Source organism: Myxine glutinosa, chromosome 2, assembly GCF_964187855.1.
Source record: "Myxine glutinosa chromosome 2, kmMyxGlut1.1, whole genome shotgun sequence".
Taxonomy (NCBI): Eukaryota; Metazoa; Chordata; class Myxini; order Myxiniformes; family Myxinidae; genus Myxine; species Myxine glutinosa.
This window is the reverse complement of record NC_136262.1, coordinates 178,213,818-178,229,545: the sequence shown is the minus strand read 5'-3', so window position 1 is coordinate 178,229,545 and position 15,728 is coordinate 178,213,818. Positions and strand designations below refer to the sequence as shown.

At 48.1% G+C, this 15,728-nt stretch overlaps 2 protein-coding genes across 5 annotated transcripts in view; both read left to right on the top strand.

Annotated features, from left to right (window-relative positions):
* Positions 1–15,728, top strand: part of LOC144890825 (uncharacterized) — a 75,165-nt gene that overhangs the window by 28,051 nt on the left and 31,386 nt on the right. The gene's annotated exons all lie outside the window — the stretch shown is intronic.
* Positions 1–15,728, top strand: part of RNF115 (ring finger protein 115) — a 73,706-nt gene that overhangs the window by 54,111 nt on the left and 3,867 nt on the right. For all 4 annotated transcript variants that reach the window (XR_013622415.1, XR_010983244.2, XM_068106721.2 and 1 more), the window contains exons 5-6: positions 14,136–14,198; positions 14,351–14,420. Coding sequence is in view for 2 of the 4 variants with exons in the window: in XM_068106721.2 (XP_067962822.2) it covers positions 14,136–14,198; positions 14,351–14,420 (133 nt within the window). In the remaining 2 variants the exon portion in view is untranslated. The remainder of the gene's footprint in view (positions 1–14,135; positions 14,199–14,350; positions 14,421–15,728) is intronic.

The following is a 15,728-nucleotide window of genomic DNA, read 5'->3' as shown; positions in this document are numbered from 1 at the left end:
GGAGAGATGGAATCACCCCAATGTCTCATCCACGTCGTGATGCGTCTCACCAATCCATACAGCAATTCTCATTTCCTGCACACAGAACAAAGAAAACACAGGTGTGGAGTCATCATCACCACAGGTAAGTGGCTGCGTATGGTGCGACAGGTTCATCAATCCTAACTATTTCCTAAATGACTTTATCAACTTTACACTACCCGGGGTCTTTCTCCGGCCAAACCATTGGCCCTCTTACACTATGGGTTCTAAAAACCAATTCCCATTGGCCAAACTGTGGTGCTCTTCAATTTGGGGTCTCACTCCCCCGATTCATCTCCCGGTGCCCTCGCACAATTTCTGGGCTGTGGCGTGTACCTCTCCCAGTGGGTCTACCCACCTGCACACCTCCACCACTGCAGTTGCCTCCGAGCTTACCTGCTCCTTACCCTAACCTAACTACCTGGGGAAGGCCCTCTGGCGCTCGCCCCACTCGGTGCCCTCTCTGGCACTGGGCTACCCGGGTCCATCCTCCGGATCCTCGGGCCCCATCCACAACTCTACCGGCTCCCAGAGCCCACCTGCGGCCTCACCTGGCCGACATCCTCACAGTGGTGGAGTGCCCAACCAACTACACACACTAACAGGCTACACGCCCAGCCATTTCCACAACACTAATGCACCCATTCACAACACCATTCTGCAACCGCACCACAAATGCCAATATCCAACCACAATTTACCTGTACCCTCTACCTAACACTTACACTACCCGCCCCGGGTACTCGTGAAAGGGGTCCACTCTTCCCCCATCCACACCTTCGCACCATGCACACCACTCCGTACCACTTACTCCAACTCTCTCCACACACCTGTACCTGCACACCTGTGCTCTCACACCTGGTGCCACCTGCACCCTTCTCTCCCCAAGCGCATTCGCGCTGATCCACACACTCATTACTCACACACTGCTCCACACACCTGTCCAGTTCTCACACCTGTGCAATCACACCTGTTCAATTCTCTCACACACACGGCATCATCTCAGCTAACTACTCCCTTCTGAAACTTGCGCTTCCCAGTCGTCCCTTTTAAACTATTGCGCTCCCTCGTCATTATCATCCACACTAATCTACCTGCGTCCCCACTACAGGTATCAGTCACTAACTAAACTTATCGTCACCTAATGTCATCTTCTAGATCCCTACAATATAACCTAACCCACCCGGGCTAGTTTTCACTGCCATACACCCCATAATCTAGTGCTCCTTTGCCCCCATGGGAAGGATGGTGGATTTGCCATCCCACCACATCGGGGGTCTCTCACTACCAATTTTGCACATCAAATTTCAACAAATCAAAAATTTGGCCAATCACTACCCATCATCTGCCAATCATCACTGCCAATCCTTTGCCAATCATCAAATTTTGTTTTTCTCTAATTTTGGGTCCAAAACACTAACCTCATCACCCAGTCTACTCACTAATACCTCTCGGTGCGCCAATTCCTGTCCAAAGCCCGGCTTCGTAAAGCCAAGCCATGAATGCGGGTTGTTCTGTGCCAGCGGCTGGATGCGTCCGGCACTCGGTGCAGGGACGGGGGCTTACCCGGGCCGAGATCCCACGCACCATCTCGGCGTGGAGCCATCCAATGTCCCGGTCTCGACCTGCCGGACTGCCTCAACAAAAAGTGGTCGCCATGACGACCCTTTCTATCGGGCTGCCCGCTCCGCCTAGTGGAGCACGGACGCGGCCGTTCAAAGCGAGGCCCAGCACGCACCGAGGGCCCGATTCGGCTATAAGTCGTTCTAAACTCTACCCCGTCTAACGTCGATGCTTCACCTGGACGCTTACACCCCGCAGCCCGTTCCTTGCTCACACATCCAGCCGTGCCCATGCTCCTCGTACCTTTCCTTACACACCCAGGTACCCTCATTGCACTCACAGCCTTGGTCACACACCTGACCACCGAACACCTTGGCACACATTCGTCGCTCGCACACCTCACCAATACACCTCTTCGCGCCCCCTCCTCTGTCACCTCCTCTGTGACAATCACAGGTGTGCTCTCATTTGCACACCCAACCACGTGCCTCACCACCAACTCCAGCGTGCATTCCCACTCACGCTCTACCATTCCAGGTGCGCATCCTTCCATCCCAGGTGTACATCCTGGCTCACCTGTCACAACCAACTCACTCTCCTTGTCACTCTCAATACTCTCACCTCCATTCTTGACAGCGCACTCACCCTTACTCTTGACAGCGCACTCTTTCCTCATGCACCCGTCCGTTACACACCTTTCTCGCACACACTCTTGCGCACACTCTCCCGTCACACCCTCTGTAACACTCACCACAGGTGTGCATTCTTCCTTGCCTTTGACAGCGCACTCTTTCCCCATGCACCTGTCCGTCACACACCTTTCTCGCGCACACTCTTGCGCACACTCTCCCGTCACACCCTCTGTAACACTTACCACACCGCGCTTCCATGTGCTCCCTCGCACACGCGCTACGACCGACTCACTCCTGCCAGCACCCTCACTCCTTGGCACGCACTTTTTCCTCACACACCCCAGAGTCGGACTTTCTTGCACACCTCCTTTTTCGCACACCAGACCTGTCGCACACTTCACCAACGGCCTCTCACGAACACCCGGGTCCATCTCGACCCCCAAGCTTCTTAAATCACCTGGCGCATCATACGCACGACCATATTGGTCACCACTTACACCGGGTCCTCTTTCTCTTCGCTTCTCCTCCATCACCTGCGAATCCCTCATCCGGTTAATGAGCACATCATCACGATCCGAACACAGACTTTGGACCAATTCTTTTACCTCCTCTTTTATCTCTTTATTATCCTCTCTCCGTCGCTTCTTAATTTCGCTCATCCCTTCTTCCACTTCTTCTAATTTCTGCTTCACCTCTTTTATTCCCCGGTACGTCTCCTCAAGCTCGTCCTCCAAGGCTACCTTGACCGTTTCCATGTGCGTCCTCACCTGCCGGTCCTTCGTCTCCATTACCTCTACCACCTCGTCCAACCTCGTTGTCAGTCCCTCACGTACCATCTGACATTCCCTCTTTGTCGCTATTAAGTCGTTTTTTATGTCATTTTGTGTCGCTTTTAAACCTCCTAATACCGCAGTGTTCCTTTGAACCTGCTCCGTTAGTCCTTTTTGTCCCTCCGCCAGCTGTTCCACCTCCTGCATCAGGTTCTCTATGCCCCCTTGCAATTTTACAGTCCCCTTTCTCACCTCCTTTTCCATGTGCTCCTTACAGTGCCTCACCTCCTCGCGCACTCCTCCGACCTCCTCACACACCTCTTCTGATCTCCTCTCCCATCACTTGCATCTCCTGCCCAGATGCCACCCTCATCTGCTCCATTTCCTCCCTATGAGCATCCAGTTTGGTTTCTACCCCCATTCTGACCCCCTCTATCTGCTGCCCCATTTGGTTAACTTCCCTTTCCGCTTGGTCCCTCATGTCCCTCAATTTGCCTTCCATCCTGTTTTCTAACCCCTCTAACCCATTTTTCACTCCCTCTATCTGATTCTCCTGGGCAGCCATTCTATTTTCTACCCCCTCTAACCCCTTTTGCATCCCTTCCATTTGATTCTCTTGAGCGGCCATTCTGTTTTCTACCCCCTCTAACCCCTTTTGCATCCCTTCCATTTGATTCTCTTGAGCGGCCATTCTGTTTTCTACCCCCATTAACCCCTCCTGTATTTCCCCTAATCTATTGTCTAATTTCCCAAATTTCTCGTCTAATCCCTTAAAATTGTTGTCTAATCCCCTAAAATTATTGTCTAATCCCTCACCAGTACCCCTCGCTTCGTCCCTCATTACCCCCATTTCGTTATTCATTACCCCCATTTTTGCTTCTAGCCTCTCCATAAGGGCCCCCATTTGCAACATAAAAAGGTTCGGATCCACCAGGGGCGCTGCCACGGTCGCGGGCGCGGTGACCAGCGAGGCGCCATTTTGCGCTCCCGCAATGTCGGGCACAACGACGCTATTTTGTGCGTCTGCTACCCTCGCTGCTTCGCTCTCCTCGCGTCCCTCAATTTGGTGCTGGACCGACCCTGCCTCACTCTCCCCTACTGTCTTGGTCTGCCATAGCGCGACTTTCAAAATTCGGGTTTTTATTTTTGTAAAACAAATTCAAATTTCGCCGTTATAATTTCGCGCGGGAAACGCGCTCCGAATTGATTCTACTACAAATTTGGGCCTAATAAATTTAGTCCCGGGTTCGAATTCCACTCCTCGACACCAATTGTTACAGACGTGGTGGTGGATGTTATTTACCGAGCGGTTTGGTATGACCACGTCTGCACAAGTTACCCGATTATACCCGAACGTTGACTAATCGCGCTACACTAGATCAATGAAGGAAAAGACACACGGCTGGGATTAAAATGACTCGACACCAGGGATACGGTTCTCAAGACCTCCGGAGGAGATTATATTCGTTCGGAAGGTTAGATTACAACTACAAGAGGGACAGCAAAGGAAGATAGGCACTTAGACACAATCTTATATTAACCCCAACAGACGACAGATAAACGGGACAAAAGGCTGACTCACACGGGGATTGATGGCTAGGAAAGGCAGGATCGATGGCTCCAGGTGCACCTGGGCTCAGGGACAGAATCGGCTCGGTCCGGTCCAGAGATGCAGCATGCAGGGAGGTCGCAGCGCTCGGAGGTAGTGACTTGCTCTTCTTCAAGCTGGGGGCGCATCTGACGTCACGTCCGGTGCGTCGCTTCGTATATCCGGCGGGGAGTGACACGCCCTCGGCTCGTTAGCTCCGCCCCAGATGGAATCGGCTCGTTGCTTCTCATTGGGTGCGTGCGGGGGGGTTACCGGCTCCGCCCCTTGACGAGGGGCTGACAGGGAGCCCCTTCGTGGTAACCCCGTGGAGCGCATGGTCATGGCGGCGAACCGAGCCGGTGTGAGGACGCACACTCCCCCCGCGCGCCGTTGTTGTAGTTGTTGTTGTAGCTGTAGTTGTTGTTGTTGTAGTTGGGGAAGAAGATGGGAGTAGGTAAGGGAAGGTCCTAAACTCACTACTGGTGCCATATAATCACATTCTGGTGCAACGAAGAGTCAGAATTAATGGAAAGGAGTCCTTAACTGACATAGACTAAGAATAACTAGCAAGATGTCCGAAAGTTGTCTACGTGAGATGCGGTGGACCTGGGCACGACATTTATTGGGGGAAAAAGGGGAAGGTCGGCTCTACTGATTGTTGTTTACAGACAATGGGACTAGGGAATGGGGGATTGGGGATAGTTGGGGAGTATTGGGGAAATAGGGGAATATTTACAAGCGGATATGGAGGCCAAATTCCATATTCGCAACAATATATTGGTTGTTCAATTGATTAATATTGTTATTGTACTGTTATTCTTGTGTGACCTTGATACAATACTTGTTTGTTGGTAACAATTGGTGTGGTTTCACCATTGATCTTTGACATACAAAATAACACTTTCTGCCGTGACTCCTCTCGGGGCTCGGAGGTACACCGTGACCGGGGTTTGGGGGAGGAGCACGTAACAGTAGGCCCAAATGGTTGGCAGAGTGAGCAGCTGGGAGAATACATGTCTGTGTGTACAACGTGTGTACATGTAATGTTTGTTTTTGTATGTCACATGATTTTTTCATTTACGAAATTTTTAGTTACGAAAAATGTCATAATATGCCATTTTAACAGTTGTCTGGCTTTTAAAATCTGGGACAGGTTCAAAACAAACGAGATCCGCGAAGCGAGTCGGTCGAGTCGTGCTAACCAAGATGGCGACACGGCGGCTACACTTTTCACAGAGTATGAGTGTTCTATATATTTTCAATTCCGTGGTTTTACCTGACAAAGTTAAATAAATAAAAAACTAACCCCAGAATGAGAATCACAGCCTCGCTTAAATAAATGCATATATACACTTGGTTATAAAATCGCCAATATATGATACATTTTGTCAGATTTCACTCCAGATTTGGACATTATTTAGTCTACAGCATCCAATCCTCATATCTGCATCCAGATTTTAATAATATGCTTCAATTATGTAATGATAATTATCGATTGTGTTTCCAAGGCATGGCATGTTTGAGTAGGCCGAAACAAAATGGCAGCTTAAGAACCCTGCGAGGTGCAGTGGGCTGACCAAGATGGCGGCCGCCATATTGGGAAACTGCCACCGGGTTTTTTCTTATGAGCACCTCGTTAATCATCATCTTCAAAAAGGATGTTACAACACACCCAAACACTGAGTTTTCATCTTTGCAATCTGTTGGAGGTCCAGTTGTGTGCATGCAAAGTTTGGGGCCGCTACGTTTCATGGTTTTGGAGTTATGAAGGAGACGGATGGACACTGCCTTTTATTATTATTATTATTATGATATATATCTATATACTTTAGGTGCTTTTTTGCAAACTCCAAGAGGGCTTTCATGTCTTTCACTGAGGAGAGGCTTCCGTCTGGCCACTCTGCCATAAAGCCCAGATCGGTGGAGTGTTGCAGTCATGGTTGTCCTTCTGGAAGTTTCTCCCATCTCCACACAGGATCTCTGGAGCTCAGCCAGAGTGACCATCGAGTTCTTGGTCACCTCTCTAACGAAGGCCCTTCTCCCCCGATCGATCAGTTTGGCCACGCGGCCAGCTCTAGGAAGAGTCCTGGTTGTTCCAAACTTCTCCCATTTAAGAATTATGGAGGCCACTGTGCTCTTGGGAACCTTCAATGCAGAAGAAAGTTTTTTGTAGACTTCCCCAGATCTGTGCCTCGACACAATCCTGTCTCAGCTCTGCAGGCAGTTCCTTCGACCTCATGGCTTGGTTTTTTCTCTGATGTACATTGTCAGCTGTGAGACCTTATATAGACAGGTATGTGCCTTTCCATATCATGTCCAATCAATTGAATTTACCACAGGTGGACTCCAATCAAGGTGTAGAAACATCTCAAAGATGATCAAGAGAAATGGAAGGCACCTGAGCTAAATTTCAAGTGTCACAGCAAAGGGTCTGAATACTTATGTCAATGTGACATTTCAGTTTTTTCTTTTCAATAAATTTGCAAAACTTTCTAAAATCCTGTTTTCTCTTTGTCATTATGGGGTATTGAGTGTAGATTGATGAGGGAAAAAATTAATTTAAACGATTTCAGCAATCAGATTCAGGTGAACTATTTCAGATTTCCTCAATCTCCAACCCCTCGCCCCTCGCTCTCCAACCCCTCGCCCCTCGCTCTCCAACCCCTCGCTCCTCGCTCTCCAGCTCCTCGCTCTCCAACCCCTCGCTCCTCGCTCTCCAACCCCTCGCTCCTCGCTCTCCAACCCCTCGCTCCTCGCTCTCCAACCCCTCGCTCCTCGCTCTCCAACCCCTCGCTCCTCGCTCTCCAACTCCTCGCTCCTCGCTCTCCAACCCCTCGCTCCTCGCTCTCCAACCCCTAGCTCCTCGCTCTCCAACCCCTACCTCCTCGCTCTCCAACCCCTAGCTCCTCGCTCTCCAACCCCTAGCTCCTCGCTCTCCAACCCCTAGCTCCTCGCTCTCCAACCCCTAGCTCCTCGCTCTCCATCCCCTAGCTCCTCGCTCTCCATCCCCTAGCTCCTCGCTCTCCAACCCCTAGCTCCTCGCTCTCCAACCCCTAGCTCCTCGCTCTCCAACCCCTAGCTCCTCGCTCTCCAACCCCTAGCTCCTCGCTCTCCAACCCCTAGCTCCTCGCTCTCCAACCCCTAGCTCCTCGCTCTCCAACCCCTAGCTCCTCGCTCTCCAACCCCTAGCTCCTCGCTCTCCAACCCCTAGCTCCTCGCTCTCCAACCCCTAGCTCCTCGCTCTCCAACCCCTAGCTCCTCGCTCTCCAACCCCTAGCTCCTCGCTCTCCAACCCCTAGCTCCTCACTCTCCAACTCCTCGCTCATCGCTCCTCTCCCGTCTCAATCATTTTGGAAATGGAAGTTTCCATGCAACGCATGAATTGTCACGATCCTCAAGAGGAAGTGTCTCATAAATCATCAAATGGCAAGTAAATTACATTGAGAAAATTAAAGATTTCAAATAAACCTATTTAAAGTGTATGCGCACACAACTAAGGCCTAGAAAAATATATTTCCGGTCTCTGGTCATGTTGCATGTTGTGGCATGTGGTGGGGTGGAGGGAGCTGGGAGGTGGCCCTGTGCTGTGTGTGTGGGGGGGGGGGGGGGGGAGGGTGTCGGAGTGAACTCCATTCAATGTGCAGTGTGCGCTGAGTGGGTTCATCAAGGGTGTGGTGGTCTGAGAGCGTCATTAACCAGTGTGGCAGCTACATTCAAATGTAAGGTGTGCATGACAATCTTCTTCCGTATGTGTAGTATGTGTAAGCATAGTCCTTTTCCTGTGTTAGTTTTGCATTGAGTAGAATAATGAGAGTTAGGTCCCTTCCATTGCCTTATGCCACCTCGATACTGTGGTTTTTTTAATTGTATCGACACTCGATAGATATACATACATATATATATAGATAGATATACATATATATAGATATATATAGATCGATACACATATATATCGATAGTTATACATATATATAGATAGATATACATATATATAGATATATATAGATCGATACACATATATATCGATAGTTATACATATATATAGATAGATATACGTATATATAGATAGATATACATATATCTATCTATAATTCCAGTAATCTCTGTGTGTGTGTGTGTGTGTGTGTGTGTGTGTGTTTGTCTGTGACCGCTGTTTCTCGACAACCACGGGTCCGATATACTTGAAACTTGCCAGGTATATTGCTGGGGACCTGAGGATGTGCCTTTTCAAGGTTTCATATTAATCGGAGAAGTAGTTACCGAGCTATGGCGATTTCTTTACCAAACTCCGCAAGCCGTTCGCTTTGGACCAAACCATTTCATGTAAATAGAGGGGGGGGATTGTCACAATACTCGCAAGCCGTTCGCTTTGGCTTTGCGAATGGACCAAACCATTTCATGTAAATAGAGGGGGGGGGATTGTCACCGTACTCGCAAGCCGTTCGCTTTGGCTTTGCGAATGGACCAAACCATTTCATGGAAATAGAGGGGGGGGATATAATTTTAGATATATATATAGTACGGGCACGCCCTAGTATAGATACAAACAACAACAGCATGCATTTTAAAGGCCATTTTCCCTACTAGAGCGGGGGTTAGCCTTGCGGTCCCCATGACAATCTTCTCCATTTTGCCCTATTTTCTGCATCTCTCCCCGCCAACCCCCCCGCCCGCATCTCTTCCATCACCATCCTCAGCCAAGTCTTTCTCGGTCCTCCCCGTCCTCCACCTCCTTCCACATTCATCTCCACCACTCCTCTCAACCAGTCACTTTCATCCCTCCCCAACACATGACCAAACCATCTCAACCCCCTCCTCTCCACAGCATCAATCACAGGCTCCACTCCCACCATCTTTCGCAATTCATCATTTGTCTTCCTCTCTCTCAACGACACTTCGCACATCCGTCGAACCACTCGCATTTCCACCCTTTCCAACCCTCGCCGCTGCTCCACCTTCATTACCCATGTCTCGCTCCCACAAATCACAACACCTCTCACACATGCAGCATACACCTTTCCCTTCAGCCCCAACGACACTCCCCTCATCATCAGCACGCTACTCAGTTCCCGAAACCTCTTCCATGCACATCCCACTCCAGCAACCGCCGCCGAGTTCCGATCCACCCTCTCTCCATCCAGCACGTCTCAGAGGCAGCAAAATGTTTTCACACCTTCCAGCTTCACGCCGTCTCCAAGATCCAACCCAACATTTCCTCCATCTGCAGCTCCCTCTGTGCACACCTTACATTTGAATGTAGCTGCCACACTGGTTAATGACCCTCTCAGACCACCACACCCTTGATGAACCCACTCAGCGCACACTGCACATTGAATGGAGTTCACTCCGACACCCCCCCCCCCCCCCCCCCCCACACACACAGCACAGGGCCACCTCCCAGCTCCCTCCACCCCACCACATGCTTTACCACCTGCCATCACCTTTGTCTTTCCGATATTCACCCCCAGACCCCCCATCTCCATACATTCCCTCTACCCACTCATCCCCTCCTTCAGTCCATCCACACCCTCCGCAATCAACACCAGACCATCTGCATACAACAACTCCCACGGCAAACCCTCCCCCACGTTCCGAGCCAGCACCTCCATCACAGCCACAAATAGAAGTGGACCTAGCACCGACCCCTGATGCACTCCCACCCCCACCCCAAACTCACCACTGCTCCCGCCCTTCGTCCCCACAGCTGTGCGCACTCTTCCGTACACCGCCACCACCACTCCGATCAACCATTCCTCCACTCCCAACCTCCTCAATGCCCATGTCAATACTTTGCGTGGAACCCTATCGAATGCTTTCTCCAGATCAACAAACCCAAGAAACAACTTCTTCCTCTTCTCCATGTACTTTTCCTGCAACTGCCTCACAATGAAAAGCGCGTCTGTCGTCAAAATTATCCTCAAATTGCCAGTATATATATATATATATATATATATATATATATATTGTTACGGCCCGCGGATAAGATGTTATGTTTGCCGAGCGGATGGCCCCGCGGTCGTACAGTTACCCCGACTAACCCGATTCCCGAACGTTGGCCAGATCGCGCCACAGATATTCAATAGGGAAAAGCCTAAGGCGACACGGATGTGAAGAAGAAGCAGACAAAAAGGTTGGAAATACGAATTTAATTTATTTACTATTTACAGGCTCAAAGAAACCAAGGAGAAGGAAAGATAATAAAATAAAATAGACAGAGGGACGGACCAGAAGGACACAGTGAAAATCGCTAGCTTATCTAAACAGGTTTAATTAAATACCCAGGACAGAACAAACAAGACAGACTCACATGGGGAATTGCAGAGTGGATTGGCTAGAAGGAGGAATGGGAAGGCCCAGGCCACTGCAGGCGTCGAGGTCCCGCTCCAGGAGTCGACTCGCGTTCTTGGCGGGAAAGCCTTCGTGTGCAGCGGCGCGTATTGTTCACCCCGAGCGGATGGGCGCTTCGTACTGGACTCCGGGCTCTTCAGCTCCACTTTTATTGCCACTTAACGCCACACTCAACTCGTCCTCCTCCCACGCCACTCTCTTTCTTCATCAATCCTTCCTCCTTCAACAACAACTGTACTTTGAGCCACCAACCACCAACCAACTCCTCACCACCGACAACCACTGACAACTCAACGCAACCACTCACGCACTTCTTGCGCGCGCGCCTTTATAGCGCCTCCAGCGATTAAGCCGCCGGCCTTCAGGACACGCCCATCGGTGTGCTCACCTCGGCCATGGTTGGTCGCGCGACCCTCTGGCTCCGCCCTTGATGACGACGGGCGGGCACGCCTTTCTTCCCCGACCCGAGCACATGTTCAATGGTGGTTTTGGAGGGGATGTAAATGGCAAATTGAGGCTTAGCCATGACGAAAGGGGAAATGGAGGTTTTGGGGAATGGGAAAGAAGAATGAAGGGAATCTATCTTATTTCACTTGGTGCAATGGAGTGTCATTTTAATGGAAGACAAACCCTTAACCTAATACACAGAATAAGGAAATAAACTACTGAACAAGGGTATTATAGTGTCCTTCAATGTATGCTTTATGGAATTAACTACCGGAACGCCCTTTGACCTTTATACACACTGGAGCAAGGAGGGCTCAGACTAAACCAATAATTCACAACCATTTACTATACAATACAACACAATAAAAAAACTCAATCCTCATATCCGCAACAATATATATATATATATACTGTATATATATATAGTTACGGTTTTTAGAACCTTCACTTTGTAAAATAATAATTATTGTAAAGGTTGCACCCTAGTTAGGCCATGTACAACACGTAGGACACCATAGATTCTTCTTTAGTTATTTCATTAGTATGTGTTTCAGTTAAGGATCTGTTTCCAATAGTTGAATCTGCGTTATATTAATCAAATAAGATAGGCCCCTTTAATTATCCCCAATCTCTCGCTCTCTCCAAAGTGCCAGTAGCCGTATTGCAGCGTTCGCTGACCACGAAGAGGAAGACCATGGGTAACCTCCCCAAACCAAGACTGCTGGATTGTGCTGCAGCATCTTCGTGATCGTTTCCGCCCTGCGACGCAAACAGCTGCAGTGACAAAAGGTCCCCACAACAACCGCATCAGTGTCTCTACTGTGCGGAGGCATAAACAGTGTGGTATTAATAGATCTATTAATAATCGCAGCTTGACGGCTTCCTGAATGGCCGAACAGAGGGACATACGGCCACAGACCGTTTTTCAGTTTTATATATATATGTTTATATATATATATATTGTGGTTTTGGAATAAAGGATAATCCCCCTCGTAGGTAGATGCACCACAACATGTAGCCTCACGATAGTTCAGTTATTTCTTAGTGAATGTAAGCGTAGTCCTTTCCTGTGTTAGTTTTGCGTTGAGCAGACCCATGAGTAGGGCGGTCTTTTGGCGCTGAAATGCCACGTGCTTCGGCCTGAACAAGTCTGGCAAGGCCGAAGTGAGGAGCTGCAGGGGGGAGTGGCCGGTAAGCGCGAGCCGCCAATCAGGGCTCGAGGGGAGTGGCTGACCACGGCGATGAGAGGTGGGCCTTGGAACATTCGAGTAAGGCCGGGGCGGAGCAATAAAACCCTGCTCCGAGCCCCCCACCTCAGTTGGAGTCGGGTCGAGGCATTGAGTTGAGTTTAATTCGCGTTGGAGTTGAGTTCGGGGAAGGCATTGATTGAGTCAGAGTCGTGTGCACAGGCAGTTGCGTTGAGTTAAGAGTCGCGCAGCCCATGAGTTGGAGTTCCGTTCAGAATCGGAGTGTTGGACTTGATCACTGAAATAGCCACGCGGTACACGAACTTGCCCTGCGCTCTGCGCTGTATTAATCGCGCGCTGTGAGAAGACGACCGTTCCGGGCCACAGACGTGTGATTTCCTCCTGCCCGCCTTCTCCTGCATACGTGCCGTGACCGCCAGAGGGCCACGCCGGGCGAGCTGTCTGCGTTTAGCGCGCAGACTTCTTCTCTTCTTCTCCCCGTGTGCGTGAGTGGGTCCTGTGTCTGGGAAAAATGGTTTAATTGTTTAAGCTTCTGCTCTGTGTCCCCTTTCCTTCATCCTGATCACTGTACATAATAATAAATTGTGTTATTCCTCTTATTTGACCGTTCCCGTCCCTTCCATTGATTGGCCTCGCATAGTACGAATAAAACCGCTCGAATCAGGTTCCATAAAAGTAACGGCAGGAGTCACGTGATACGCACAACGCTCGGCGTAATCGATTAGCGTGGCTTGTGCGAGGTCCGGTCCCCGTTTTCGTGGCAGTGTGGGTCAAAGGTACATGCGGCGTCGACCCGATACCCTTTTTCACGCTTGCTGTGGAAGTGGCGATTCGGCCTCGTGGACACGAAGACCCAAGGGGAAAAAGGTGTTTAAGCCCCCCTTTGTAACGTGGACGGGCTTCCGGAGATCCACAACAATATATTGTGTACATATAGATTTTTTTTTTTTAATCGGGTGCTTGTTGAGAATGCTTGAAGATGTACCTCATTGACATACATCGCACAAACTTGTGTAATAATTTGCACGAAAATGTTGCACTTCTGTGTGCGTGTATTTGTGCACCTGCTTCTCTGCATCTGCATTACTATGTTTAAATAAGGACATGAGTACAGGTGTGGGTGTAACAGTGTACATGGACATGTCTATCTTTGTGCATCCATTCAAAAATTTAATGAGTAAACATGAGATTGATCAAACTTTGCTACTAACTGCATGCATGTTGCCCTACTAGTTTGGTTACCCTACTAGTTTGGTTGCCCTACCAGTTTGCCGCAGGATTAGCTTGGCCTGCAGTTTGACTGCATTGTACCCATGGAGCTGCATTTATCAAACAGTTAAAGACTGTCTATGATAACCTTGACGAAGTAACTTTTCTGATATGTTGTGTCAAGAGTAAAGTGGATTACTTGCCATGTTTACATGTAGTTTCTTTGACTTGTTGCAATAAGGCAAAAATTTCTGCAAATAATAACTTCATTTTTCTGTGGAAAAGCAGTTTTGTAATAACATATTTCACTCTCCCTCCCCTCAATCCTTCACCTTTTATGTCGTTTGTAGCATTGTCCAACAGGTGTTCAGAGGCTTGTGGAACCCAGTCAGGCCACAATTCCCAGCTTATGTGTAAGTTATTTTTGCATTCTTGCCTTTTGTTCAACATCATGCAACTTTGATTAGTCTGAGTGGTAGTTCACACTGTTGGTAAGATGATGTTGCGTTTGATTTGTAACATCAGTTGATTTACACTTAGTACTAATGTGCCTTTCATGCTTTAGTGACATACTGCACAGTAACCCTGCTGACTATGTGTGGGGAGCTGGTGGCCTTGATGCAATAATCTCACAGGTATGGTGTGTGTTGTGTGATTGATTTGCTTTGTGTGGCTTTAAGCAAATGGCTGCTCATGGAAAACATAAATTTGACCCAACAATTTACTCACCTTGTTTAAAAAAACTGTTAAAACCCGAATTAAACCTTTTTCTGGGCAGACAATCTTCAGAGATAACGGTGAGTTGCTTCTGCAACTAGTTACACGATTGAATCATGTTGTAGAACCAGCCCACAAATGAACTCGAAACAAACAAACGGTATTAAGAACATGGGTCAAACGGAACAGTCTAGTTGACAATGCTCCTTTGAGATTTGTTTTTTATCACCATCCATTTTTATCCATACATTTGCACAATCAAACCTTCTGCCAACTATTCTCGAAGAAACTGACGATTTTGGAACGATGTTTGAGGGAAATAAATGCACCAATTTTTTTTTTTTATGAACAGTGCAGGTGTTACATCTCTGGGTGCTGCCATTTTGTCTGAATTTCGATATTCAGCCATCCTGAGAGCACGAGCTGAAAATTTCATTGGTAGAGAAGACATAAAATTTTGCCAGATTACTACAAAGCTGAAAGTATTGGGAAATTCAAACGAGGTGATTTGTGTCCTCCAGTATTCGAAATAATTATATAATTCAATTGGAATTAAAAAAAATTGGAAATTTTTTGGGGAAAAAACGAAGAATTTTTTTTTACTTTGAATCTCATTTAGCAACGGATGGATTTGGGAAACGCCATCTTTTACATCACCTTATTTAATGCCTTAAATTAGTTATTCTTGCCTGTTTCTGTCCTTTATGATATCCTTAACAGTAAGTTTCCTGTTTGTAATTATTTTCAGGTTTTTTTTGACAGACACTGAAGAAATTGCTTTACCCAAGTGTGTGCTTGCGTGTGCCCAAATTCAGAGCCAAATTATTGTTAAATTGCAAGTTTTTAGAAATGCAAACTGGGTCGATTCATCCTCTACATTGTTCAGCATGTCAAATTTGATTGAAAAAAAAAAAAAAAGTAGCTCCTTGAAAAAATAAAATGTAAACAATAAGTGTGGTTGTTATCTTGAGAGCAACGATTAGGTAAGAAAGTTAGGACTACATCAAAGCAGAGATGTTTTACTCGGTGATTAATGCATGGAATGGTCTCCCGGGAAGGGTGGTGGCAGCAGAAACGGTATATAGATTTTAACGAATTGGATAGGTACCTAGAAGCAGTGGGGATAGAGTGATACGAGTATTAGCAGGATTGTGCATGCTTGATGGGCCTGACTGATGGCTTCCTCTTGCGTTGAAATTTCTCGTGTGATTCCTTGTGAAAAATCC